The 25,434-nt window shown below is 42.2% G+C and overlaps 1 protein-coding gene across 2 annotated transcripts; it reads left to right on the forward strand.

Annotated features, from left to right (window-relative positions):
* The first annotated feature begins 1,879 nt into the window (after positions 1–1,879).
* HDAC11 (histone deacetylase 11) lies at positions 1,880–22,432 on the forward strand. Of its 2 annotated transcripts, none has more exons than XM_063164367.1 (10): positions 1,880–1,944; positions 3,295–3,443; positions 5,411–5,511; positions 9,169–9,285; positions 11,309–11,351; positions 11,500–11,576; positions 12,800–12,862; positions 14,733–14,829; positions 17,511–17,689; positions 20,572–22,432. In XM_063164367.1, coding segments are annotated over exons 1-10 (1,071 nt in total). In that variant the 5' UTR covers positions 1,880–1,942; the 3' UTR covers positions 20,815–22,432. The 2 variants fall into 2 exon arrangements, with proteins under 2 accessions (XP_063020437.1, XP_063020438.1); XM_063164368.1 differs by lacking the exon at positions 1,880–1,944 and adding an exon at positions 2,461–2,717.
* The last annotated feature ends 3,002 nt before the right edge of the window (positions 22,433–25,434 follow it).

The following is a 25,434-nucleotide window of genomic DNA, read 5'->3' on the forward strand; positions in this document are numbered from 1 at the left end:
TAGCATCTCACAGCCGAACCAAAAGGAGCTGATTCACACACCACTTTTTTGGACAGGCTGTCGTGACAAGAGAGGAGAGAGCCACTTTGGAAGGAGCTCAGCTGCCTCCGTGCAGTGGAGGAGGAGAGCTGCACACGTCAGGCCTGATCAGATCCACCGGGGTTATCCCAACTCCTGCGGGATTCCAGCTCCAGGCACTAAGTGGGAATTTTCAAGGAAGTAATACTGGGAGTTCGCATCAACTCTTAATTTGGCATCACACTGCTGCATCTGGATGGGGTAACCCAGAGGTTATGTCAGTATTCCAGAGTCCCAACTTTCTCTGTGGCATGAATTTGCTACCACTGGCTTTAGCCCATAATTCACTGTTTCTTGATAGGGAAAATCCCTTATCCTATTTCACCATTCATCATGGTCAAGGGATTTAACCATCAGAGAACTTCACAACTTCTTGCAGGGGGCTCTCAGGACAAGAAAGACCTCGAAGGGCAGGAGCGTGTCCAGAGAAGGGAATGGAGCTGTGGAAGGGTTTTGGAGCCCCAGGAGAGGCTGAGGGAGCTGGGAACGGGCTCAGCCTGGGGAAAAGGAGACTCAGGGGAGACCCTGTGGCTCTGCACAGCTCCTGACAGGAGGGGACAGCCGGGGGGGATCGGGCTGTGCTCCCAGGGAACAGGGACAGGAGCAGAGGGAACGGCCTCAGGGTGTGCAGGGAAAAGTCCAGGATGGGTAATAGGAAGAATTTCCTCATGGAAGGGCTCATCAAGCACTGGGCTGCCCAGGGCAGTGGTGGAGTCCCCATCCCTGGAAGCGTTCCAAAACAATTTATGACATCCAAGAACCATGGAAACTAGTCTGTCAGTGGATTTTTAATTTAAGTAATCGTATAAATGAAAATGAAATAAGGACATGGTAGAAATTTAGCCCCGTGAAGGGCTTAAAACATTAACAAGCTGTGTTTGTAGCTTGTTAACCAAACACTCAAACTCTAATTAAATCCCAAGTACTAAGAAATCAGGAACAAGGAAGAAAAGGTAAATGTGCTGGAGGAATACTGAGGCGAGCACACAAAGGACCAGAACAAAATAAACGTTAATTAAAAGATAATGTCAAAGCGATAGAATGTTTTCATGGGGTAACAGTCTCCTGCTGCTAAATAAATACCAAGGTGAAGCCCAGGCATCCATCAAAACTGAATGCCAAGCCAAAGCCAGCATATTTTGAGAAAAAAGACATTTATCAGGGACTCTCGTAAAGAGACATTACTCCTCCAGCAGAAAGAGTGCTTCTGGGCATTTATGCTGGGATTCATAGATACTGCTCATATTGATGGACCATTTTTCATTATATTATTGATTTAGCTGTACAACTGTGTAAGAAATGCTTGTTGTAAATATTCAAACAGGATTAATTAACTATGCTTAGAAATGGGGGTTGACTTGAAACCCTTTTCTTGCGTGCCTGAATTCAGTGATGCTGTCCCTGGGGTGAATCCTGAGCAGTAAAAAGCACCAACAGTTCCGCTGCTGTTAGACAGGATCACTATTTCACCTTTGCTTTCCTCATTTTCCTGTAGACCTAGGAGGACTTACTGGTACGAGCTGTTAATTTTATTGTACAGCGAGGATCGTATTTTCCCATCCAAAGATACCGTTAGTGTGGATTCGCCTTGAGGCCCTTGACGCTGCGTTTATATAACCCCCCCAACATCAGAGCAGCGGCTTCTCCTGCGACCTCGCAGTTCCCTTGACAAGGGCCGTCTGGGGCTGCATTACACCGCCCATGGCGCACAGCCCGTCCGTCCCACGTACGAGCCGGTGTTAGCACGCTTCGGCACGGCCGGGCCCGGGTCGCGCTACCGGCCCCGCCCGTGCTGCCGTGAGCCCGCCCCGCGCCGGGAGGAGCCGGGGCCGGCCCTTCCCTGCGCGGCCCGGCGGAGGCGGGGATGTGAGTACGGGCACGGGGGACGGCAGCGGGGCAAGGGGAGCGGGGACAGCGGCCAGCGGCCAGCGGCGGGAGGGCCCGGCCGGCACTGCCCGGCCTGGGGGCCGCGGAGCCGCAGGGCCGGGCTGGGACTGCGACAGCGCCCGGAGCCCCCGCGGGCTCGGCCTGACACGGTCCGGCCCAGCCCCGCCCCGGCGGGAGGAGTCCTGCTGGGAACGGGGAGTCCTGCCGGGAATGGGGTGTCCCTCCTGGAGCCCGCCGGGCTCCGGAGAAATGCCCCTGTTCGAAGCACCCGCAGGGCCGAGGCTCCAGGCCCCGCTGTCGGAGCCGGGGCTGTCCCAGCCCGCCTCGTACCGCGGGGAGGCCGAGGGAAGGGCCGGGCAGCTCTGGCTCCCGGCGTGGGCCGTGTGTAGGCACCGGGCTGCGGGTTCTGGGGAGAAACCTCCATTGTTCTCGTGTTTCCTTTGGTTTGCTTCTCACAGGGTTTTGAAAGGGTATTCTTGAGCATGTTCAGGCTGGAAATAAGGGTGTTTCTGTTTGTATTGTTCACCTGACAAAAGACCCTTGTGTCTTGCACAGTATGTTGCATGGCCTTTTCCAGACTTTACATTTCGGGGAGCAGGAGAGGTCTCGGCATGATTCAGAGAGGTGGAGTTTGGGGCACAGAAGGCAACCAGCAGGTGGTGGAATAGGCTAAGTGTGAGCACAGAATCCCATCTCAGCCTTGGTTTGACCTGCTGACCCACGTGTGCACACAGGCGTCCACAAAACAATTGGTGTGTGTCTTTGTAAACATAGAGCATTTAATAAAGCTGGGTTTGTGAATGCCTTGTGAAGGAGGGCTGTGAGCTGGTTCTGCTGTGTTCCCTGATGTTGGGAAAATACAGTGATTTGGAGGGGGAGGCTGAGGAAAGTATTGGTTAAAGGTTACAGGTGTGACATCCGGAGTTACAAGCATGTCCCTGGTTCTGTGCACTGCAAATAAAAACCTAAGGCTTACTAGTTAGCTGAGACGGTCACAAAATAGTTTGTTGCTTTCTAGGAAAGGAGCGTAGAAACCTTTCCAAGCTTCTGTTGTTAGAAGCATTGTGGTGTGTGTTTTGATACAGAATTTAAAATAAGAATCTAATCATGCAGGTAATGAAGGTTATGTTGTCTGCAAACTGGGTGCACCTTTGATTGACACACCTGGAAAGGCAAGGGGAGAGAACCAAATGTTTCAGTTTTTCTGTAATAAATACCGTGTTTAAGAATTGTAAAGTTGGTATTAGGACTAATTTGTAATTTGGGCCTTCAGTGCAGAAGTGGTCAGTGTGTTTTGAAGTGGTGACTGGTGTGTGTTTGCTTGCCAAGGCCTCACAGGACGGAGCTGTACGAGGACCCCCCTCTGGGATGCTGGCCCATTGTGTATTCCCCAGACTACAACATCACCTTCATGGGACTGGAGAAGCTGCACCCCTTTGATGCAGGGAAATGGGGGAAAATCATCAATTTCTTGAAAGGTAAAAACATAACAGAAGGCGCCTCTTAAACCAACATTTGCACAAAACCTAAAGAAAATTACGTGGTTAGTACAGGCTTGTGTTGGGCTTACCAGACCTGAGTTGCAGTGTGCAAGGCTTCCTATAGCCTTGTGCTTCCCTGCCTTTACACCTGGTGTAGCAGGAGCTGGGGCATTCCTGTGGCTGGTGAAACACCAGGTGTTAATGATGGTTTGCTGCATTACTCAAGCTGGACTGCACACAGGGCTCCTCAGGCTGAGGGAGAAGTGCCGCTGTAGCACTTTAGTCCATTCTTTAGCAGCCTCATCCTTCTGCTCTGATGATGTTTGGAAAGAGCTTTGAGTACAGTACAGGCAGAGCTTCCTATGATGCTTCTAATTATTGCTGTTTAAACCATTTGTGGGATACAGGTAGAAATGCTTTAAGGAGATGCAAATGTAAGAACCAGAGGCAGGATCAGGGCCTGTGAAATCTTGACATTTCTTCATTTAAAGTACGAACTTCCTCATCAGGAGTAAAAACCAAAAGCAACAACCAAAAAAAAAGGCTTTTTCTCTTGCCAGCTCAAAGGCTGTTGGTTGTCCCAAAGCCAGGCCTCTTCTCTTTATGTGGTCCTAATGACTCCTTCAGCTGATGATCCTTGGCAGTTCAGGATTGCCCTTCCCACTGCAGGCTGACTTGTATCCTTTTAACTGAAGTCAAACAATTTGAACACTCTAATAAACTTAGTAGATGAGTTTTGGCTTTTTCCTCTACCAACCTTAAATAATTTAGTGTTGAGTTCCACAACAGTTTTCTTAGTTAATCAGAACTTTTGCCTTTCTGTTTCTTCTGTGTAAACCCTTTTCCTCCAGCTCTTTTTCTGTGACATGCCTATTCTCAAATGTCTCAGGATTTCACAGAAAATTGGTTTTCCCAATTGTTTTACTGTCCTTTGAAAGGAGGAAGTAGGCCCAGGATGCCCCAGAGCCCTTGGTTTGCTGTAGCTGTGTAGCAATTCCTGGCAACAGCTGACCTCCCCTGTGCCTTATCACTGAGCAGATCAGCAGTGAGCATCTTTCCAGAGTTTGGCTCTGTTTGACCCCAGTGCATGAATGAATTGTCCCTCAAGCCTCTGTCAGGAGAAACAGAAGCTTGCCAAAACAAATGTTGTCGCAGGTGCTGTTCTTGTAGAACACTTCAGAGCAAAACCTCTCGGTTTTCGGAGTTGTTTTTTTCTCCTTCAAGTATAAAATTAAAGAACAGATACAGGCTTAGGAGGCTACAGCTGTGCAGCAATTAAATATCAAAATTTGCCTGGGAAGATCGGCAGGATTCCTTATAATTGTTGTTTGTCGTGATCATATGCACTCATTCTGAATTCTTGGAGTAACTTGCTCTTATAAAACAAAGTTTTAAAATAATCTTTTGGTCTCTAAGGGAAAGAATATCTGCTCTTTGTTTTTTCTTGGAATTAGATTGAGGTAGAGGGTAATATAAATATCCTAATTAAGCTTGTTTGCTTTCATGAACATCCAAGCCATTACTTTGTTTTGAATTTTGATTTATTACTTTATTCTTCTGTGATTTAGGGGATTAAATCCTAGTATAAACTGTGGGATTTTTTAAAGCATGTTATAATAATGGTGGCTCTAAACCCTGAACTGTGAGGAGTTGTGTGATTCCAGTGTATGTTCATCCTCTGTCATTACCTGTTTGTCCTTTCAGTTCAACTCCCCATGATCTTAGCACACTCTGAAAACTTCCTGTACACAATATTTCTCAAACACACACTACCTGAACAGCTTGCCTGTGACAGAGGGGGTGTATTTGGAAAACTTGCAAACTCTGAGCAACCTAAAGTCATTCCAGCAATGAACATGACAGAGGGAGTTACCACACCAAGATCAGAGCAGAGTGTTTGGAGGGGGTCATGGGGAGCTAAGCAGTGCTGTACAATGCCAATTTTTATTTCTCTCCTGTTGCAGAAGAAAAACTAATTGCAGATGACTTGATTGTGCAGGCACGGGAGGCGACTGATGAAGATCTCTTGGTTGTTCACACCAGGCGCTACCTTAATAAATTAAAGGTGCTGTACCTGCTCATTTGTTTTTCCAGCAAACTGTCCAGAGTGAGTGTCAAAGGCAGTGGATGTCTTGTACAGTTGTTTTAAATCAGCCTTACAGGTATAGAATGGTATCTGTGGTAACTGATTACATTGTTACTGAGATTACTGAAAGAAAACCGCAGAAATACTGGGCACTTCACACTACAGAGGGATAACAGAGGGGAAAGAGGGTCTACCATATGAAATAGGTGACCTGGAAGGATATTTCAGGGATATTAAACATAGGCAAACTTAGAATGTCTGAGATGTCAGTAATATTCTTGTTAGTGCCAGGGTTTTAGTGTTGAGCAGTGTAAGTTTTGTTGTACTCTGATAAAATACAGTTCTGCAATTGAAAATACAATAGAAACCACTAACATGGGGGTACTCTGTTGGATGTTTTCTAATGCAGGGATTGCTCTATGGGGTTTGGGGTTATGTAATCTTGACAGAGCATGTGTGTGGGGGTTGTGTGGCCAGTCTGTTGGGGGCAAGTACTCATTTCATAGTCAGACACTGCCTCCATCAGTGGAATATGGAGAGAGTTGAAAGATCAATGAAAGGGCATAACCAAGCACATTATCTGTTGTGAAGGTTTCCAGAGCCAGCTCACAGGACTGCAGGGGGGGATGAAGAACATTCCCTGTATATTTCTAAAGGAAACATGAGTTTGTTTAACTTCAGTGTGACTCTGAAGCATAAACGTGTGAGATTTCTGGTTCTGAATCTACCCAGTCATCTGTGGGTGGAATTGGGTAATAGATGAGTGCAGGTAACATTACTTTTACCAGGCAACTCTGCTTGGAGGGCAGAAAATGGATTTGTAAGAAAAAAAGAACTCTTCCATTTCATAATTCAAAAGAAGTTATTTTGAGTCACCCATGCCCTTCCACAGTGGAAGAGTCCTTGGATTGCTATTTCTGGAATGTTTTATTTTTCTGTATAAATGATCTGTTGTTTGTGTGAACCTTTTCACTCTTAACTGCTTTCCCGAATTCTCTTATGCTTCTTCATTCTGTGCTATGAAGTTACATGCAATTTCATGCATCATTAGATTTGATATTATTGCAGTTATTCTGGATATTGAACTTTTAATTCCATAGAACCACCCACCTCTTTTTCCTGAATCACTTCTTTGAAGCAGGGTTTAATGTGCGTAGCTCAGATTGGAATGCCACAATAATATTTTTAGTACCTATGGGATGCTTTCACTTGTATAACTTGTGTCTTGTGGCCAAGACCAGCCCTGTTGTGTGTATCCAGATGGGATTAACTGGGTGTCTCCTCTCCCCCTATTCTTGAGAGAATATTTCCTGCAAGTGTAGGAACTGGAAGGTGTTGTAGTGGTTGCACCAGCAGATTCCTGCCAAGCAGCAAAGATAAAAGTGCTTAGTTGCAAAAGCAAAATAATGTCCTAGACGTTGAAAAGCCCTGTGAAAGCTCTTAATTGCCTTATCCAAAGTCTACTGTGCTATTTTTCTTTTAAATCCAGACAAATAGGTATAAATGGCATAGTTTTATATTAGATCAGCTGGAAAGAGTACAAAGTTGCTTGCATTTTTCAGAATGCCCAGGTCTCCTAAAATAATGGATCACTTGAGTGTTCCTTTAAAATCTGAACATGAATTTGGTAGGAAATTGCCTACACTTGCAAGAGTAGGTGGTGATTGGTGTCTTAGCAGCAGCTGAAAGCCAGCTGAGCATTGGCAGAAGAGAAACAAAAAGGTGTGCACAAGGTCCTTCTGCTGCTGGAAATGAGGTCTGTGTTTGCAGGAAGGGTCTCCCTGTTTCTCTGCTGAGTCCTCACAACAAAGTCTGGCCTTTTGAATTGAGGCAATTCCCCCTCAGTTATTCCTCTGAAGAATTTAGATCTCCAAGGTAGTGACTGGACTGTGGGTCGTTTGCTTGCAGTACTTTTCCACTTGCTGTCTTCTTCTAGTGTTATGTAAAATAGTGAATTTCTTGTGTGTCAGCATTCTGACCTTTGGGAAGGAGGTAGGCAGTGAGGTTAGAGCCAGTTTCTGACTGTGCTTTTCCCTTTTTTTTCATGAGAAGTTCTATGGTAACAAACATGAGCCAACACTGAAATGCAAATGCTGAGGATAAAGCTGGTCTGGGAATTTGTTGTGGTGAACGGTGGAAAACAAAACCAGCACACTGAAGAATAAAGCATAAAACATTCCACGGATTTTCAGTTCCTAAGTGGAGAAGCATTTTCCTTCACGTGTGGCTGCCTTCTTGAACCCCCAGACTTTGCTCCCAGTTGGTGACTCCCCCCCTCTGCTGGAATCACTGATCCCAGTTCAGGCCCAGGTGTGGGCAGCGAGTGGCAACAGGAATGGCCCCAGCTGTGACCACGAGCCTGGGAGCCAAAACTCCCACCACACCTGGACTGCTCACCTCCACCTAAAAACCTGCAGCTGCATCATAATTGCTGGTTTGAGTCATGGTTGCTCCCACTTCTCTCTGTTGACATTAATCTTACTTTAAACTTTGTTAAAACTTTCTGTGTGATTATCGTTCGCATTTGAGGTAAAATTTATTTTTTATCCAAATGTGACCTTTTAATTTCCATTTTAGAACAACAGGATTGAATATAGTTTTTAATAATGTGTTTGTTTAAAAGCTAAAATGTCTTGCAAAGGGGCTTTATCAAGATTGACTGTACTAAAAAATAATTAAAGCACCTTGTGATGGACAGCTGATAAGATGGTAACAGAAAAATGTCTTGCAAATATAAAAGTAGAGAGATTTTGAAATTAACTGTTGGTAAAATATAGTTAGGACTTAGGCATTGCATGAATGGGGCAGCCAGTGCCCTCAGTCTCCTTACAGTTCCTAATGCTGCAGAAAATAGGATCTGTTCAGACTCTCTGTACATGGTGGCAAGTCCTAATCCTCAGTCCCTCAGTGTGTCAGTACTGGTTGGACAGGTATATTCTTGCTTGTGACTTAGGCTTTGAAATATATTTAGCAGTGTTATCACTAGTAGCAGTGTTAGTGGAAGTTCTTTGAGTTCTTTGAAGTAATCAATGTGTTTGCAAAAAAAAAAAAAAAGCATTTGCATATTGCAAATATTTTGTGTTCTAACCTTGAAGACTTTTGAACAAATTGTTTCCTTGAAACATTTTCCAGAAGTGTTTAATATGCTAAATAAATTTTAATCAGTTCTCTATGCTAAAGTTTGTACTGTGTGTTCACTTAAGTGTTTGAACTTCTTAGTTCAGTTGTCTGTTTGTTTGTGTTTGCTTTCTCCTTGGTATATCCTTTTGATTCCACACAGGAATAGATATTTTAGGTTTGAACAATATATCAAGCATAGCCAAAGGGCATTTTAAAATTCTTCCTCCCAATTTGAAGGATATTATATTTTCTGAAATACTGCCTTCCTGAAAACTTGCTGATTTGATACATTTTGATCCTAAAATCTGGGAAGCGATGATTCTCATAGTTAAAAACTTGAGGATGAACCTGTTTAGAGGTCACTAATAAGAACTTGTGTGGTCACTTCCATCTAAAAATAATAAAACTCTTCCTAAGGACCTGTGAGCACCTTTTCAATAAATAACTAATGAGAGAGCTAATTGTCATCATCCAACCACAAAACATTAATTGGAACTCTCTTTTTCCCCTTTGCAGTGGTCATTTGTTGTGGCTACAATCACAGAAATTCCACCAGTTGCCTTTCTTCCCAATTTCATTGTTCAGAGAAAAGTTCTGAAACCTCTACGAACCCAGACAGGAGGAACAATAATGGTAAGGAGCTCTTGATGCACTTTTATCATGTTGAAATTTGTTCATCAAGCACTGTAAATTTGGGAGTTGTGGTGATTCTGTAACTGAGATTGTCAGCCTTGGACAGTGCTGCCGTGCCAGATACAGGAACAGGGTTTATGGCAGCTCCCACATGTCTAAGGTGAGTTAGGCTGGGAAATACAAAAGTTAAACCAACTTTTTTAAAGCACTGTTTAAGGATTTGAATTCTGAAAGAACCTGCTGGGCTCTGGATAAGTCTTCAGATGTATTGGATTATGGTGATAGGCCAGGTGACAAAAGTGCTGCCTCCTCCAAGAAGGCATGAACTGGCAAAAGCAGAGATGGAGAGGAGGAGGGAGAAAGAATTTCACATAGTTCAAGGTGCTTAAAAATATTTGGTTGTCACTCAGAGCAAGTCCTGCTGAGCAGGGACCTGCAGAGTTTCCTCTCATTACAGCCATGCTGTCACTGCAAGATTGTCACAGGAATGAAGGCAGTGGTCTGAGAGAGGAACTTGGGAAGAGTTTAGAGCTTCCTGATGCTTTGCCTTGGATATTCTTGACAGGAGCTCGGTGTGTGTGAAGCCTGTTTCAGCTTGGTTCCAGCTAGGCAGTCCTTTTCTCTGCTTTGCTTATGTTTTTCACTGTGCTTGTGCTATCTTTAACTCCCAGGTGTGTGTTCACCAGTTGGAAATGTGCTCAGGTAGAGGAGGCACCTACCAATGGTCTGGTTTTTCTCATGGCTTCTGAAACACAGATGCCACTACTGGACACTGTGGGATTCATCTTGAGGCCATGTGCTGTTATTTTAACCTTTTTTCTTTTTTTTTTTTTTTCATTATGGGGAAATAGGAATGTACTTTAAAAGCAAATTTTATTCATCAGACAATAAAATTTGTACAGTACAAGTCAGAAGTGCAATTTTCTGCTATTCCTGATGGGCCTGTTTATTACAAAAATTCCTGTTGAGTTTCTCTACTTTTTAATGATATTTTAGCAATATGGGAAGATTGGGTTTTGGTGAGGAATCCCTAGGAAGTGTGATAAATTGCAGATAATATGTTCTCCCTGGGACTTAATGGGTTTTATAGTTCAGAAACTGCAGTCTTTCCCCAAAATCTAATTTGTGTAAGTTGGCATGATCATAGCAGGATCATGTTTACCATGCCAATAGTTGTCCTACTACTGAATTAAAACCACTCAAATGTAAATATTGGTTATAAAGATTTCATAACTGTCCAAACTTCATTTTGGATATGATATGTAATTTTTTTTTTCATGACTACAGACATAAAATAATTTTTAAATGTTTTCTCTCCCTGTTTTTTCTTTCACTTGTAACTAGGAATATCTTAAAGTAATATTACTTTTAACAGACCAGTTAAGCAATGCTGCCCTTAAATGCTTGTATGACTTTTCCTGGCCAAAATAATCAGGATTTTCAGTTAAAATTACATCATTTAAGCCTTGTGTATCTCTTACCTGTCAATGCTTTCCCCTCCCTGAAACGTCACTTGAGTTCAGAGGAGAGATACAGGCACAGTTTTCCTGTACTGGAGGGCAAAAGAGCAATAAGAATCTATACCCTGCGTGTTCTATCCTATAAAAAGTACAAGTACCAGGACACTTCACACTGGAGCACTTGTCTGGTCCCATCCCCAGCTGGAACTCTGGTTTTTTATGTCTGTGTTCCAGGATTTTGAGCTTACATTCCTCAATCAGTGCATGAACATGAAGTACATAAGGAGCTTCTTTGTCATATTTTACTTTTTCCAGCGCTGCTCTTTCCCTTTTCCAGCTGCCAGAGAAGGAAATACAGATGAATAGCAAATACTCTTTCAGCTCCTTATGCTGAGGGCATTTTTGTTAAGGGTTGTACTCGGGGATCTGGTTCAGTGGCGAAAGATCTGAAAATTCCACGGGCCCGTTGGAATACCAGGAGTGATTTGGGGTGGAAGCAGAAATTAGCTGTTGCCTCATTTGTTTATGGAATTCCAACTGTATCTTTTTTTTTTTTTTTTAAGGCAGGAAAGCTTGCTGTGGATAGAGGCTGGGCCATCAACGTGGGTGAGTACAAATTTGGTGATACCCTAAAGAGTGTGTTAAGAGCATCTGAATGTTCTCATTTACATCTCTTTGCAAAGCCCATCAATGTTTTTAGTATCTGGCTTTTGTTTAATTTGTAGCTTTTCATCCCTTCGACTTTTCTGTTCAGGGGGTGGTTTCCATCACTGCTCCAGTGACAAAGGGGGAGGATTTTGTGCATTTGCTGACATCACACTGGCCATCAAGGTAAGAACTGCTCTTAAACCACTGCCTTGTGCTGTTTCTGCAAATGGAGGAGAAATCCATGTGAATTCCTAAGAACTAATTTACATCTTAATAAGAGAAAATGAAGCTATTTCCAGATGGGCAGGAATGGGGATATGGAGAGTTGTAAAGTGGAAGGGAAGAGTTGCAGGGGTCAGAATTATCAATGTAAATAGGCATGACTGTAATTGCATTGATAATGTTGTCTTGCAAAAACCACTCCAAATCAAATCAGATGGATTTCTAATATCCTCAGTGATAATTCTCCTGGCCTTGCAGGTGAACCTGAGCATTCCACATTGATTTCAGTGGTGACAGTCAAGACAAATAGAGAGACAAAAATCCTCTTTCTGAATCAAAGTGCACCGTACAGGGCTCAGACTGGTTCACATTCATGAATAAAAATGCGAATGTCTCCAAAATAGTCACCAAATGGGAATGAATGCATTTGGTACTTAGCTGTTGAATGGCTGAAGTAAGAGCCTTCTGCAATTAGGGCTTATTTTTATCAAATGAGCTATGGTATATTTGTATACTAGAATATTTATAAAGTATCAGTAATAATCAAACACTAAAGAGCTCTAATGATTGTAGCACACCATGTGACATAACATCCTAATTTCTGTACATGGCAATTTGCAGAAAAGTAATCCACAGTGTTCTTTTTTCACCTACCATTAAAATACAGATTGAGAAAACAGTGGGTGACAGTTTGTACAAAATCTTTGGGTTTTACTATGTCTGTATTAAAGATGGTAACTTAGCAGCAAAGTTAAAACTCAAAGAAGTAAAAGCCTTTTTTTTCTTCCCAGACAGAATAAGAAATTAATTCTGTCACTAAAAATGGCTCTAAGGCACGCAGTCCTTACAGCAGCTTTTCATAAACACTGAATTTTAGGCTGTTGCAGTTGGATGCTGTCACCATCAGCTCTGTGATCCCTCAGTGGGCCTGGCCTCTTCCTTTTATCTGGTGGAAATGTATAGGGCTTTTATTTTAACAAAAATTACCTTTTTATGTCAAATAATGAGATGTTTACATTAAATGTATGAGAATCATGTCTCAGTTTGTTTGGTGACTGTAACAAAAAGATGTACCCTCCATTCAAATGCCAACAGTCATGCACTGTGCAATCTTAGAGCTTCCAGTTCAATCTGTCACCTAAATTCATACATTTTCCCATGTTTTTCCTTGCTTATATATCCAGTTCTTATTTGAGAGAGTACAAGGAGTGTCTAGAGCCACAATTATTGATCTGGATGCCCATCAGGTGAGTAGTTTACCTGTACTCAGTGCTGTGGATGTTTTGCTTAAAATAAAAGTGTGTGATAAATACCTTTTTTTAATACGAACATAAAATCACGGAACACAAAGTTAATCAGAGATGATGAAAAACTCTGAAGAGTTGATTCTTCAGTTATTTTATGGCCCAAAAGGCTCTTAAGCCAGTTTAATGAAATTAACCTGAGTTGCAGCTCCATCATGTGGCTGCATGAAAAACCTTGCTGCGTTGCACTCGCGTGAGAAGCAAGGATCTCTCCAGACACAATCCCAGCTGGTTCCCAACGCCTGGTCACTGCAGCAGCCTCTGCAGGGGAGGGATTTGACTTTCAGTGGTTTAATTTTAAGCCTAGCTTCAAGCTAATGAAGTAAAGGATCCATCCCTCTTCACCTGGTGGAGTGAGTTACTGTGGTACTGAGATCAAATCTCAGCTCTGGTGGGATTTGCAAAATAAATCCTGAGAGGCCAGAGATGGTATTTTTAGAAAGGCAGTTATTGCACCAAAGTGATGTCCAGCCTGAGGCATTTCAGGTGATTTATTATGTCTAAAGAAACCATTTTTACACCGTTCTGGGGCACCGAGGAAGCCTAATGGCTGCAAGTTTTTAATCTTGTGTCATTTCTCTTATGTGTCCTAAAATCACCATGATAGCAGGACACAGATGGTGCAGCAGAAAGGTGTTTGGTGTTCATGGTTCTCTTCAGCCTCTCTGTCAGGCTGTGGATTTGTTTTGTGCTACGTGGGGATGGTTTGGTTTTGAAAAACACTTGAGATGTATTTTGGTTTTCAGATGTGCTGGTAGTCTCAGTGTGCACATTAAAACACCTGTTGTTTCCTTTCTTGGGGGAATGAGAGGTATCTGAAGTAGCTGAGCAGATCCTGTTTAAGGATGCAGATACTCTCATCTTGTGACTGTTCCAATTCTTAGTGCAGTGCTGAGTTTCACCTCTCGTAAGGAAATGGTTCCCCCAGAGGCTTTCATATTCCTAGGCTTGTGTGCATGAACTGTTTATTTGTGGACCAAAGATGCTGAAGAAATAAATAGAGTTGCTATTTGTCAGCATAAAAACTGAATTACAGCAGCTGTATCTATGGAAATGTCTGTTTCTGTACTTTAAGTGAAATTCCAGGGAGAGGGGCTCTGGTCCTTTATGATACACTGATTTAAATAAAATTATCTTAGTGATTGCTGTGGTAAAATGATTTATATATTAGTGAAAATAAGTGAGGGACAAAAGAATAGTATTTAAATTCAGAAATGGGGAGGGGGGACTATTCCAAACCTGAGTTTTCTCTTGAGCATCCCTCTTCACACCCAGTACAATTTTTTGTAGGGAATTTCTGGTGTTAAACTATTGGGTTGTTATTGTTTATAATTTTTCCAGGGAATACTTACCTCACCCAGGCTTGAGTTATCAGGAGAGCTGTAGTCTGCTTTATTTATTCATTAATTCTTACATAAGAATACTCAGTATTCCTGCAGCAGTTGAAAGTGACTTTTTCTTGCACATTTGGAAGATGATAGATCTGTTTGGTGGGCACAGTTGCTTTTGTTATGCTCTTGAGGATAATTAGCTTCTGATTTTTGCTTATTTTTCTTACATGTGTAATGAGATCCAAGCAAATTACCTTCAGAGAGAGAAGGATTTTTTTTGCAGTAATACCTGCAGTCTTCAGACTGATCCCATCAAGCCCCCCAAAACTGCACACCTCAAAGTAATCTCCAGCACTATAAATAAGAGAATGACACAGGAGTTATGAATATTAGAACCTCTGTGGCGTTAATTACTCTAGAATTCACTGTGAATTTAATTCTGTGTTGCCATTCTAGAATAGCTAACTGTAAATTTCCTGCAGGGAAATGGCCATGAGAGAGACTTTATGGATGATCCTCGGGTTTATATTATGGATGCATACAATAGATATATTTACCCAGGGGATGGTTTTGCTAAACGTGAGTATAACTGAGATTCATCTTCCCAAATATTCCAGACCTACTGTGTTGTTGCCTAACTTCTTTATTTACTGCAAAGCTTCCTTGCAACACTGTTACCCAGATTTCTTTTTTATTATTATTATTTTTAATTTCACATCATTTTCACTGCTCACTGTGATGTGTCATAACAGTGTTCATGCTGTAGTGTTTTCCCTCACTTCAGGAATGACATTTTGGAGTGCAGGGTGTGGGGAGATGTCAGTGGATATTGTTGGCAATCCATTCCAGGGCTTGGAGCAGGAAGCTGAATAATCCTTTGATTTGAAGAGAGTTGTTAGAACTTCATCTTTCCCTTATATTACATTTATGAGAGGATTAGATGATAGTGAGTAAAAAGGTTTCATGTTCTTTTGAGAATGAAGTTATAACATATTCAGGTGTTGCCTTGCCAGTAGAATTTGTTAGATAAGCATGAAGGAAACAATCTGCATCTGAAAGTCCTGGAACAGAACCACAGAATTTAAAATTGGAAAGTCCCTCTGAGGTTGAGTCCAACCATTCCTCCAGCACTGCCACCAGTGACCAGTGTCCCTAAATGCCACATCTAGGCTGTTAAATACCTGCAGGGATGGGGACTCCCCCCTTCCCTCTCATCCCCACATTAAGAGCTGGTACTTGATTTGGGTTGGTTGTGGTTTGTTTATCCCTGCTGTGTTGTGTCTGTTGTGTCTTGTGGCCTGCCACAATTAATTAGTGGGGCTTTGATAATGGTTAAATTGGAATGCAAAAGCCCCACGTTTATTTGGTCTTTGATTCTGCTGCACTGTCATTTACTACAAGCTCAATTTGTTCACTGAGTCAGGGGTTGCTGGGGGAGTTGTTCTGCTGTTGGATTCCTTCAGTGATGCTGTTGCTCTGAAAAACCTACTTCATTTGGATTCCTGACAAGAGTTAGGTGCAGTGCATTTCACTGCTGTCTTTTGACTAGTAAAGATACTAAGAATTGTAGTACTTCAAGGTTTTAAGCTAAAAATGACCATTAAAAGCACACCATGTCTAGAGGCAGACAAATGGCAAGCAAATATGGGGGGTTTCCCCCCAAGAAAAGCATCCTTTTATTGATGTATCACATGGCAGCATTTGAACAGATGGATTAAGACCAAAACAGAGTCAGTCCCTGTTAGCAAGTCTGAAGCACTGAGCTGCAGTGCCACACTGAATTCCAGCATTCCTTTTCTGCAGATGAAGGATGAGCTGCACAGGGCTGGGCCAGAGCCAGTGAATATGTAGCTCCTTGCACTTTGCATAAGAATGTCTAAATAGAATTTTTGTGGCTAAGTCCCTTAAACCCTTTCCAGTGGGTGACCAGGCAGAGATGGGGTCACAGGGGGAATCTCCTTGCAGAGGGGCAGAGGCTTGAACACGAGATTTTGGATCCTTAGGGTGAACTCCAGTTGATCACTGTCTCCTTGGACTTCCTGCCTGTTTCTTCCAGGTTTTATTGCAGGAACCTCTTCAACACATTTTTTGCCCCATGGGCTTCAGTAGGGAGGGGAGAACAGGGAGAAGCTCCCCTTGCCAGTGTTAAGCCATAAGCAAAGCAGCCTGGGATTACACAGGCTTAGGAGGAGAAAGAGGGATGAGGAAAAGCACTGGTTCGCTGAAGAGAAAGCAGGAAAGGCTGAAACTTTGAGAAACCATAAAGAAGCAAAAATCTTTGAAACTAATATTGATGCAATATAAAATAACAGGATGAAAAAGAAAAGCTTCACTGATGCTGAGCAAAGATGAAAAGCAGAACAAAAGGCAGCAATCACAAGAGGAGTTGTCATTATGTGTTGAGGGCATTCTTGCACACTTGGTGGGGGCTGAATCCATATTTAAGATGTGAGACTCCACATCATTTAGTGTGAGGAAGAAGTCATGCCTTGGAACAGCTCTGGCATGGCTTTGAATAATTCAGTCACACATCCCTCCATAAAAGCACCCAAAATTCAGCTGCATAACCTTGGGTTTCTTTCCTTTACCTTCTCAGCCTTCATTTTCAACTTCTATTGCTTTATTAGAAGCATTAGAAATAATTTGATTTGAATTAAGAATTGACATTTGCTCCTCTGGTAGGATTACAGGGTAAGAACATTAAATTGAAAATGCTTGGGGCAAAGCTGAATCTTGTTATACATTCATAAAGCAGTTCACATAAATTCATGATCCCTTGCTGTGAAGTTTTGAGTGTTGTGATAAAAATAAAACATCTTCATAATTTCTCAGTGATATTTATCTTGTTTTTCCCCAGCTGTTTCCTCTGCAATAGCAGTTCAGTGTTTTCTTTGCCTTATGCTTTATTTAAGTTACTTTTAAGTTAATAATTTTCTTTATGATTTCTCTGCTGATCGGTAACTGGACTTGCAGATCAGCTGTTTTTCAATAACATTTTCCATTTGCATCTCAGATTATATTTTTTTGTCCTGCATCTAATTTTCTCTCTTCAATGGAATTTTTTCAAGGTCATTGTGCTTTACATTTGCTGAGAAAACAAGCAGTTGAATAGTTTTATTTAATTCATGTTTCTGTGAAATTGCAATGTATTGAGAGAGCTTCCAGAAATGTAATTTTTTTCACCTGCTTACCTAAATGGTGCATTTTCTTTCAAAGCAGTGCTGTGTTTATTGAGCAGTGCTTGCTTTGCTGTCCCTCAGGTGCCATAAAACGCAAGGTGGAACTGGAGTGGGGCACAGAGGACACCGAGTACCTGCAGAAGGTGCAGACCCACGTGGAGGGAGCCCTGAATGAATTCCAGCCTGACATCATTGTTTACAATGCTGGCACTGACATTCTGGATGGGGATCCCCTGGGAGGCCTGGCCATTTCCCCCCAGGTGTGTCACAGACCATTTCCACCCTCCTCTCACAGACACACATCCCCCTTGCCCTTCACCCTTCTCTTCCTTCTTCCCTCTCCTGACTCTGAATATTTCTGTTCTTCTGGTGCCTGTTCCAGTACCATTCATCTTCTCTCTAAAATACACTGATTGCCAACACCCAAACAGTAACCAGAGAGATACATATATTTTCACGCTTCACCTGACTTTTATTTTCCCTGCTTGGTTTGTTCTTTCTTTGGTTCTTTTTTCCCCTTACATGACCCATTTTGCAATGTATTTCTTTTGTCACCTGCCCCCAGTGTGTATCTTACACCTTATTTCTTCTGTAGCACTCCCAGCTGTTTTAAGCTACCCTCATGGTTATAACAATTTTGTGCAGCCTGGCTGTGCATTCTCAGCAAATGAACAGTTACTTTCCTTTTCTTGACCTTTTTCTTCAGATACCATTTACTTTCCCCAGTTTGGTACCAAATTTTGGTTTATTCTGTAAAGTTTCATAGAAGTCTTTACCTTTCTGCTTTTCTTAAAATAAGCAAAAATTTACAGTCCTCTTATTTCCTTCATGTGATTTTGTGATTCCTTCTCTTGACAGTTCCTCTGTGCTATCTCTCTCCTGTTTCACATTTAGGTCTCTTTAATGACCACCAAATCAGTACAGAAAAGTGCTTGTTTGATCTGTGAGCTCTCAGATTCCCCTCTTTGAGCCACCACTTGGTCTGTTCAGTTTTAATTCTGCTCAGTTCTCTTGCACGAAGGAAGAGCTGAGGGGCTTGGACTTGGTTGGGACCTTGGAGAGGAGATGGCCTGAGGTGTGAGATGGGGTTTGGTGAAGCAGAGCCCACTGGCAACCAGGGAAGTGACAGCTTGGTCATAGGGAGATACTTTGGATTTGCCTCTACAAAAACCCCCAAATTTCTGCACTTTGATTAGGAGCAGTGTTCACTGCCAAGAAAAAGGAGTTGCTGTAGCTTTCTGGGTTCTGTGCAGACACAGAATGTGAGGATGGGGGAAGAAAGGTGAAGCAGCTTCCCTGGCCACGAGGAGGAGTGAAAGGAATTCTCTGCACAGCTGGGGGGAGCTCAAGCCTTTAGTGTCTGCTCTGAGGGCAGAGTTCTTGTCTCTGGTATGCAGGCTTGAAATCCCAGTGCTGGAAAGGCATCGTGCCTGCACAGTGCCTCTCTTCAAAGGTCCTTAGTGCAGGCTCCACCTCTGCTCCTGAAGATGTCATTTGTATTTTACTCTGCAGTGTTAGTTGTGCCCAGAATGGGGCTCTCAGAGTTCTCTGAGTGATGGTTTCCTGAGTGATGGTTTCCTGGTTCATGAGGCTGTAAAAAAGCCTGCGGTGCATCAGCTGAGTCCCTCTTCCCTTTGTTTGTGAGTGGGAACTATGCCAGGCTGTTGTTTTCCACAGAAATGTGGGAGTAAGCCCAAGTTTTCCCCTCAGCTCCAGCAGACTCTCCCTGGAGCTGCTGGAGCAGTGAGGCTCCTGAGAGCAGGGGCTGCTTCCAGCTCTGGTGTGGGATAACAGTGATGCATCCTCTGCTGGGTCCCCAGGGCCCTGCAGCTCCTTCTGTAATTCTGTTGCTTCCTTTAAGGATCTGTTTCTAATAGAATTCTTCAGTTTCCTTTGTCTTACTCTTCATTTGTTATTCCTGGTTCTCTCCCAGGGCTGTGTCAGACCGTGCAGTGAACAATATTCTTGGATGGTTTTACAAGATACTTTTTTTCTGCTACATTTGTGTTTTATTCTTTCCCTTTACCATCTGTTTGTGGTCTAATTAATAGCAGGGTGTTATTTCCTGATGTTCTTCCACTCTTCCTGTAACCAGCCTGGGCAGTGCATGTTCATTTTGAAACACTTCTACTGCTGCTTCTTGGATTTGTGTATTTTTATTTTATTGCATTTATTTTATTGCATTGTGATGCCTTTTCCCTTCACCAGCTTGCAGTTATTTAAGTTTTGAGCTGTCCATTGTAAGCTGTTGTCTGTTGTGTTGCAAGTGTTTTGTGTTTTGCCTTTTTTTTTTGATGAGTTCTAATGAATTGCATGTATCTGGAACTCTGCTTTTACAAAAGTAGATTTTTAATTCTGTTCTCACTCATTCCTGAAGTACTTTTGACTCTCATGGGCTTATTTCAAACCCAGAAGACTCACACTCTGCTCTTGCCTGCGTTCAATGACAGTCCACCACCTCTTGGTCAGCAATCTTTGCTATTTTTCAATTCCATACCCTTCTCCTAGTAAGAATAGAAAGAATTTTTTTCTTTTTATGGATTTACCATTGCTTACATTCTGCAACTTCCCCTTCAGCCATAGATTCTTGTAGCATTAACTACTGGCTCTTATTGCAGAAACCGGGACTTGAGATTCAGCCAGTGATTGTGAATGTGTAAAACTTGATTTGAATTTTGGGCTTTTCTGTAAGATTGTGAAATTTTGATCAAGTTACTAAACTTTTGACAGATGGTGCTGTGCAAGTTGGGCACAAATTAAAGCATTGTGAATTCAGAGAGTCTTTCCTGGTCTCAATTCCTCACCTGGGAAGTAGGTGTAAAATTTGCAATCAGTTTAGGCTTTATGGCCTTTGAGTCGGAATTCTTGTAGGAATTTGTACTAAAAACTTCTATCTGCTGTGTCCTCTAAAACAAGCCAAGGACATTTGGTTTGCTGGGGGTTTTGGGGGATGGTGTGGTTGGGTTTTTCTTAAATGATCAGACATGCAAAACCAGCTAACAGGACTGAATTTTTAATTGTTACTGTAAACTGTAAAGCCCAAACACTTAGCAAGCATCCAATACTGTAAATGCATAAACCACAGGTTAGAACTGAAGCATCATGTTGCTCTCACTTATTTCTCCCTGTGGTGGCCTTGCAGGGCATTGTGAAGAGGGACGAGGTGGTGTTCAGGGCTGCCAGGAGCCGCGGGGTGCCCGTGCTGATGGTGACATCCGGGGGGTACCAGAAGAGGACGGCGCGCATCATCGCCGACTCCATCCTCAACCTGCACAGCCTGGGGCTCCTGGGCAGGCAGCAGCCAGCCTGTGCTCTTGGGAGTCCCAGCCTGGATCAGATGGTCAGAGACTCTGCCAAGGACTTCAGCAACTTGTCACTGCAGTGACAGGTCACTGAATGTTGGTCACATAACCCAGAGGCAATACAGAGTAACTCTGTCTAACTGCCGAATTTATCTTCAGCTAAGGCAACACATCCTTTCAAACTAATTGAGATATGCACTCAAGGGTACTGTCTTTGTGTCTAATATTGCTGTAGAAAGCTTAATTTGCTTCTCTGATTAAAGAGTGTGGGGTGGAGGGGGGTGGGTCTGTTATGTTAGAAGATCTATGCAGTTGGTATCCAAAGACTGTCCCAGACCTGTTTCAGATGGTGCAGCATGGTCTGAGGGGGGAGGAATATGGACTAAAGCTATTGTTTTGTGGGGTTTTTTAAATACTGCATTTTATTTATTGCTTTTTAAATTGAAATATTGTTAGAAAACGAGTTCTGTGCAGACTTCAGCTGTCAGTGTAACACTAAAGGGAAGTGCAATACTGTAAAAGCCAGGGCAGTTTATTTATGGCTTTGAAGCCATAGACAGTTAGAAGGAATGTTTGTAAATTTACTTTATTCCTTTTGTTGATAGTGACTTAAATCTTGCTCATCAACACCTTGTGAAATAGAATATGAAACACCTTTGGCTCCATATGCAAATGAGCCATAAGGGCTCACCATTTCCAGCCTGGTGTTCCAGATGAGCTCTGCATGTGACAGGCAGTAGTTCCCATGCACTGTAACTCACAGACAGAGGAACTGCAGTCCAGTGAAAGCTGATCTTACAGTTCTCAGCAACCCTGCGAAAAAACTATGTAGAAATATAGGCTGTCTTACTTATTGCCATGTATAAAACACTGAGAAGTAGATTTAAATTATTTTTCCCCAACTAGTGCTGTGCTTTTCACTTGCTCAGAGATCAATGGTACTTCTAGTTGCAGTCATAGTTGGTAAGCAAATCCTTCATTTTTCTTGTTCATTAAGGAATGCAGTGACATTCCTACATTGACATAATGTGCTAACTTTATATGGAGCTTTTAGGAGGATTTGGGAACAAAGTAATGTATTCAAAGCAAATTCAGTTGCACTACCTGGGAAGTTTGGCATTAGGTACTGTTTGTACCAGTGGGTTGTAAATGTACTACTAAACTGTATATTTTGCAAGAGCTTTTATAACTTTTACTGATTTGTACAACAGGTTTTATGTTGTGTTTAGGTTGGAGCCATCCTGTGAGGGAGCAGCACGGTTTTCCTTGTAGAGTTGTTGTGTAAGCTATTTAAGGAATGTTTAATTCTAATACTTACCTCATTTAGTGTTCATGTTTAGATCATGGAGTTTGTCCATTGTAGGAATTGCACAGCTGCTATAAATACCTGCTTTAAACCAGATCTGACCTATTGCACTAAGCTTAAGTTGCTACACTGGGATTAAAGAGCACTTTCAAAATTCTTACTAGAAGGACCATCAGAGTATGACTAATGTTGAGATTTATTTTTTTCTATACTGTCTGACATTACTGAAAGGTGTTGTTATTCTTTCATATAATTTTTATAAAATTCTAGATTACATTTCTATGAACTAAACCCCCATCATAACACCATATGGTCTTTCCCCAAACATTTGCTGTCTGTGTTAACATGTTTCTATAATTTCCCCTCAGTGGAGATTAAAATTATGTTGAACAATGCTGACTGACTTCTTGTCACTTCACGTGGATCTTAGCAGTCAAAAAGTTGGGCTGTAGCAGTTTATTGAAAAGACAAGAAGATGTATTTTTCATATTTAAAATGTGTCTGAAACTACAGTGAGTCTCAAGGGTGAGTAGTACAAGGTTTGTCAACAGCTTCTCTGAGAGGTCAGTGGTGACTCCTTGAAGAGAGGTTGCAAGTTTTGTGTCCAAATACTTTTAAGATGTCATTATAAGGGGTTAAAGTCACTTTCTAACTCCCAAGTTCTATTTCATTACCTACCTTGTAAGTCCTAATCCAAGTATTTCAGTATTAGAGGTGTTAACTGGTTACTGAGCTTCTGATAAAACTGCAGTATTTTTAGAGACTTTTATAAATCAGTGTCTTTTCAGAGAGCTGAATGTTTGCAGTAGAGCCTGCTGGCTCTCAGGCTCACCTGTGAAATTTATGATAAGCAGCACTGACTGCATTTCAGTGTTCATTGTAAAGTTACAATTGGAAAACATATCACTCCTTCATATTCTCCTAAATTTGTTGCCTTAATACAGAAAAAGAAGAACACTGTGCATGGAATTTTATCTTTAAAAGTTCCTGTATCTTACCAGATATATATATATATACTGATATAGATATATGGTATTCTGTGATTTAATTGGGTTCCTCTGCTGCAGTCATCTCTGTTAGGTGAATAAATCAGTGCACAATGCTTTCAAAAGATGCAATTATTAATCATGAGCTGTTTATAAATGGGCTGTAAGTATGGCTGGTCATGTAGACTATCACAAAAATTACACAGGAGCTAGAGACATGTCAGGGGCTGAAGAGCTGGAGTCTGACAGCTGGAGAGTGTTTGAACTACCAATAAATAACTCATGGAGGGAGAGAGACACTGCAAATCCTAGAAAATTTTTTTTGCAAGATGTTTCCAAAGGAAAATTGGTTTGACCTATATAAAAAAGATACACATTTCACCAAACCATTTCAGTGTTAAAAGCCATTTCATCTGTTTACATTTGCTTTGAGTATTTTCTCATGAAGTGCAGAGCTGTGCTGCAGATCACCAAGATGCACAATCTCTCAGTATTTCTTTACAAACACAAGCAGAAGCAGTGAAACTCTGGGTTTGACTATGTGGGAGTTAAAGAGGAAGCTGCTGGTATCTGTTGGTATCTGTTTGTGTAAATCTCTTTATTCTGCACTGCATGGTGATGGTTTAACAGGTTTCTCCTGCCACCAAGGATTGGATTAACTCCTTCTCCTTGCAGAGAGAGGCTGGTGAGGAAACTTCTTGAGCCTTTTGCCACTAGAAATCCTGAACCCAGCATTCCCAGGCCATTAGGGACTGCTGGAAGTCCCTAATGTGCAAGCACAGCACCCAATTTAGAGAGGAATACAGGCTTGTTCCTTCTTCATGTATCATGAGCTCGCCTTGTTTTTTGCCAGTTCAAGGCAAACAATAGCCTTCATTGTCCTGAAGATAAAATCTGGGAGAGGAATGAGGCTCCTAATGAAGCATGTGATGGTTGAGTTGTCAGCTAATTATCTTTTCCATCTGTTATCTAATAGAATTCTGCAATACTGGGATTTAAGGTTTGTCAAGTTTTGCTGTCTTTCACCCTGAACCTGGATGTGTCTGCCAAGGCCAGCAGTGAAATGAGCATATTAAGATAATAAATCTCCAGTGAGCAGCCTGAGTTATTTATATTGGATGAACAAGGCTGCAAGTGGAATTGGGGTATCTTTTGGGTTGCTGGAGATGGGAGTGCTTTAAGAGTTGAATACTTTCATATTCAGCTTTAGCTGTGGGAATGTTTGAGCCTGAGACATGAAAGAATGCAGACCTTCCAAAATATGGTGTGTGAGAAAAATGTATGATTTAGTGTTTCCATTTCCATAGAGGAAATAGCAATGCTCTGCTTGAAACAAATGATAAATTTCCTTTAAACTTAGTCTTATGATGATCAGGGAAACAAATTCCTTCTCAACTCCTGTCAAAGAAGCTGAGGGCAAAGTTGGGTGTCTTAAAGCCACCTGCTACCTACAGGACGTGGTTCCATTAGTCACTAAGAGGAGGATTGCACTTTTCCTCTTCAGAAAGGCTTTTTGAAACAGGCCTGGAATAAGAGATAGAAGTGTTTGGAAAATTCACAAAAAAATTATCAGACTCTGAATTGGGTTTGTGGTCGCTGCACTGTCAGACCAGTTGTAAGCATGACTCAGTCTTGGACAAATCCACACCTTTTCCTTCAACAGAGAAGTGAGGGGCAGTATTATCAGTGTTTTTGCTTTTGAGCTGTTTGACACTGTTTGGAATTGCAGAATCCTAGAAGGGTTTGGGTTGGAAGGACCTGAAAGCTCAGTGCCATGGGTAGGGACACCTTCCATTGTCCCATGGTGCTCCAAGCCCTGTCCAGCCTTGAAGTGCATGAGGTTCAGCATGTAATAAATACATCTTTCCAACCTCACATCACACAGAAACGTGGCAGGAAAAGGCCATTTTGGTTCTTCTGTTACCATGAAATGCATCTTGAGCTCTCTGTGTTGCACTAAACATGGAAATATCTGGGAAGAGCCTTTGACAGGACAAGGAGAATAGTGCAGAATCATCCCTGGGTGCAATCAGGCTTGGAATAAATGCAGCTAAAGCAATAATTATCACTGCTGCCTTTATATCTCTTAAGCCTGAGGCAAGAAAGGTCTTTGGGTGCTGCTTGGGATGTTAAAAGTGTGAGGGGGATGCAAAGGGAATTTGTGGCCAGTGAGCTGCTCACAGTTGGAGCTTGTGGAGCAGTCAGTGGCTCTGCTCAGGATCACCATCTGCAACACTGCAAACAGTGTTGGCCCAGAGGGAAGAGGCCTGCTGCCAGTGGCTGCCAGGAGTCAGCAGGACTGGTTTCAGACAGGTTTCCTCCTGGTTTGTCCGGTTTGATTTTGAATTAGGGAGAGTCAGTTATATCATGTTGAAGCAGATGTTCAATTTCCAGTGATCCACTTAAAACCT

This window comes from Melospiza melodia, chromosome 10, assembly GCF_035770615.1.
Source record: "Melospiza melodia melodia isolate bMelMel2 chromosome 10, bMelMel2.pri, whole genome shotgun sequence".
Taxonomy (NCBI): domain Eukaryota; kingdom Metazoa; phylum Chordata; class Aves; order Passeriformes; family Passerellidae; genus Melospiza; species Melospiza melodia.

What these genes read in the sequence shown, in the direction of transcription:
- HDAC11 (XM_063164367.1), top strand. An exon ending in AGGCTGGGCCATCAACGTGG is followed by an intron (nt 11,352 to 11,499) that starts GTGAGTACAAAT and finishes TTTTCTGTTCAG; the next exon opens with GGGGTGGTTTCCATCACTGC. An exon ending in TTGATCTGGATGCCCATCAG is followed by an intron (nt 12,863 to 14,732) that starts GTGAGTAGTTTA and finishes AATTTCCTGCAG; the next exon opens with GGAAATGGCCATGAGAGAGA.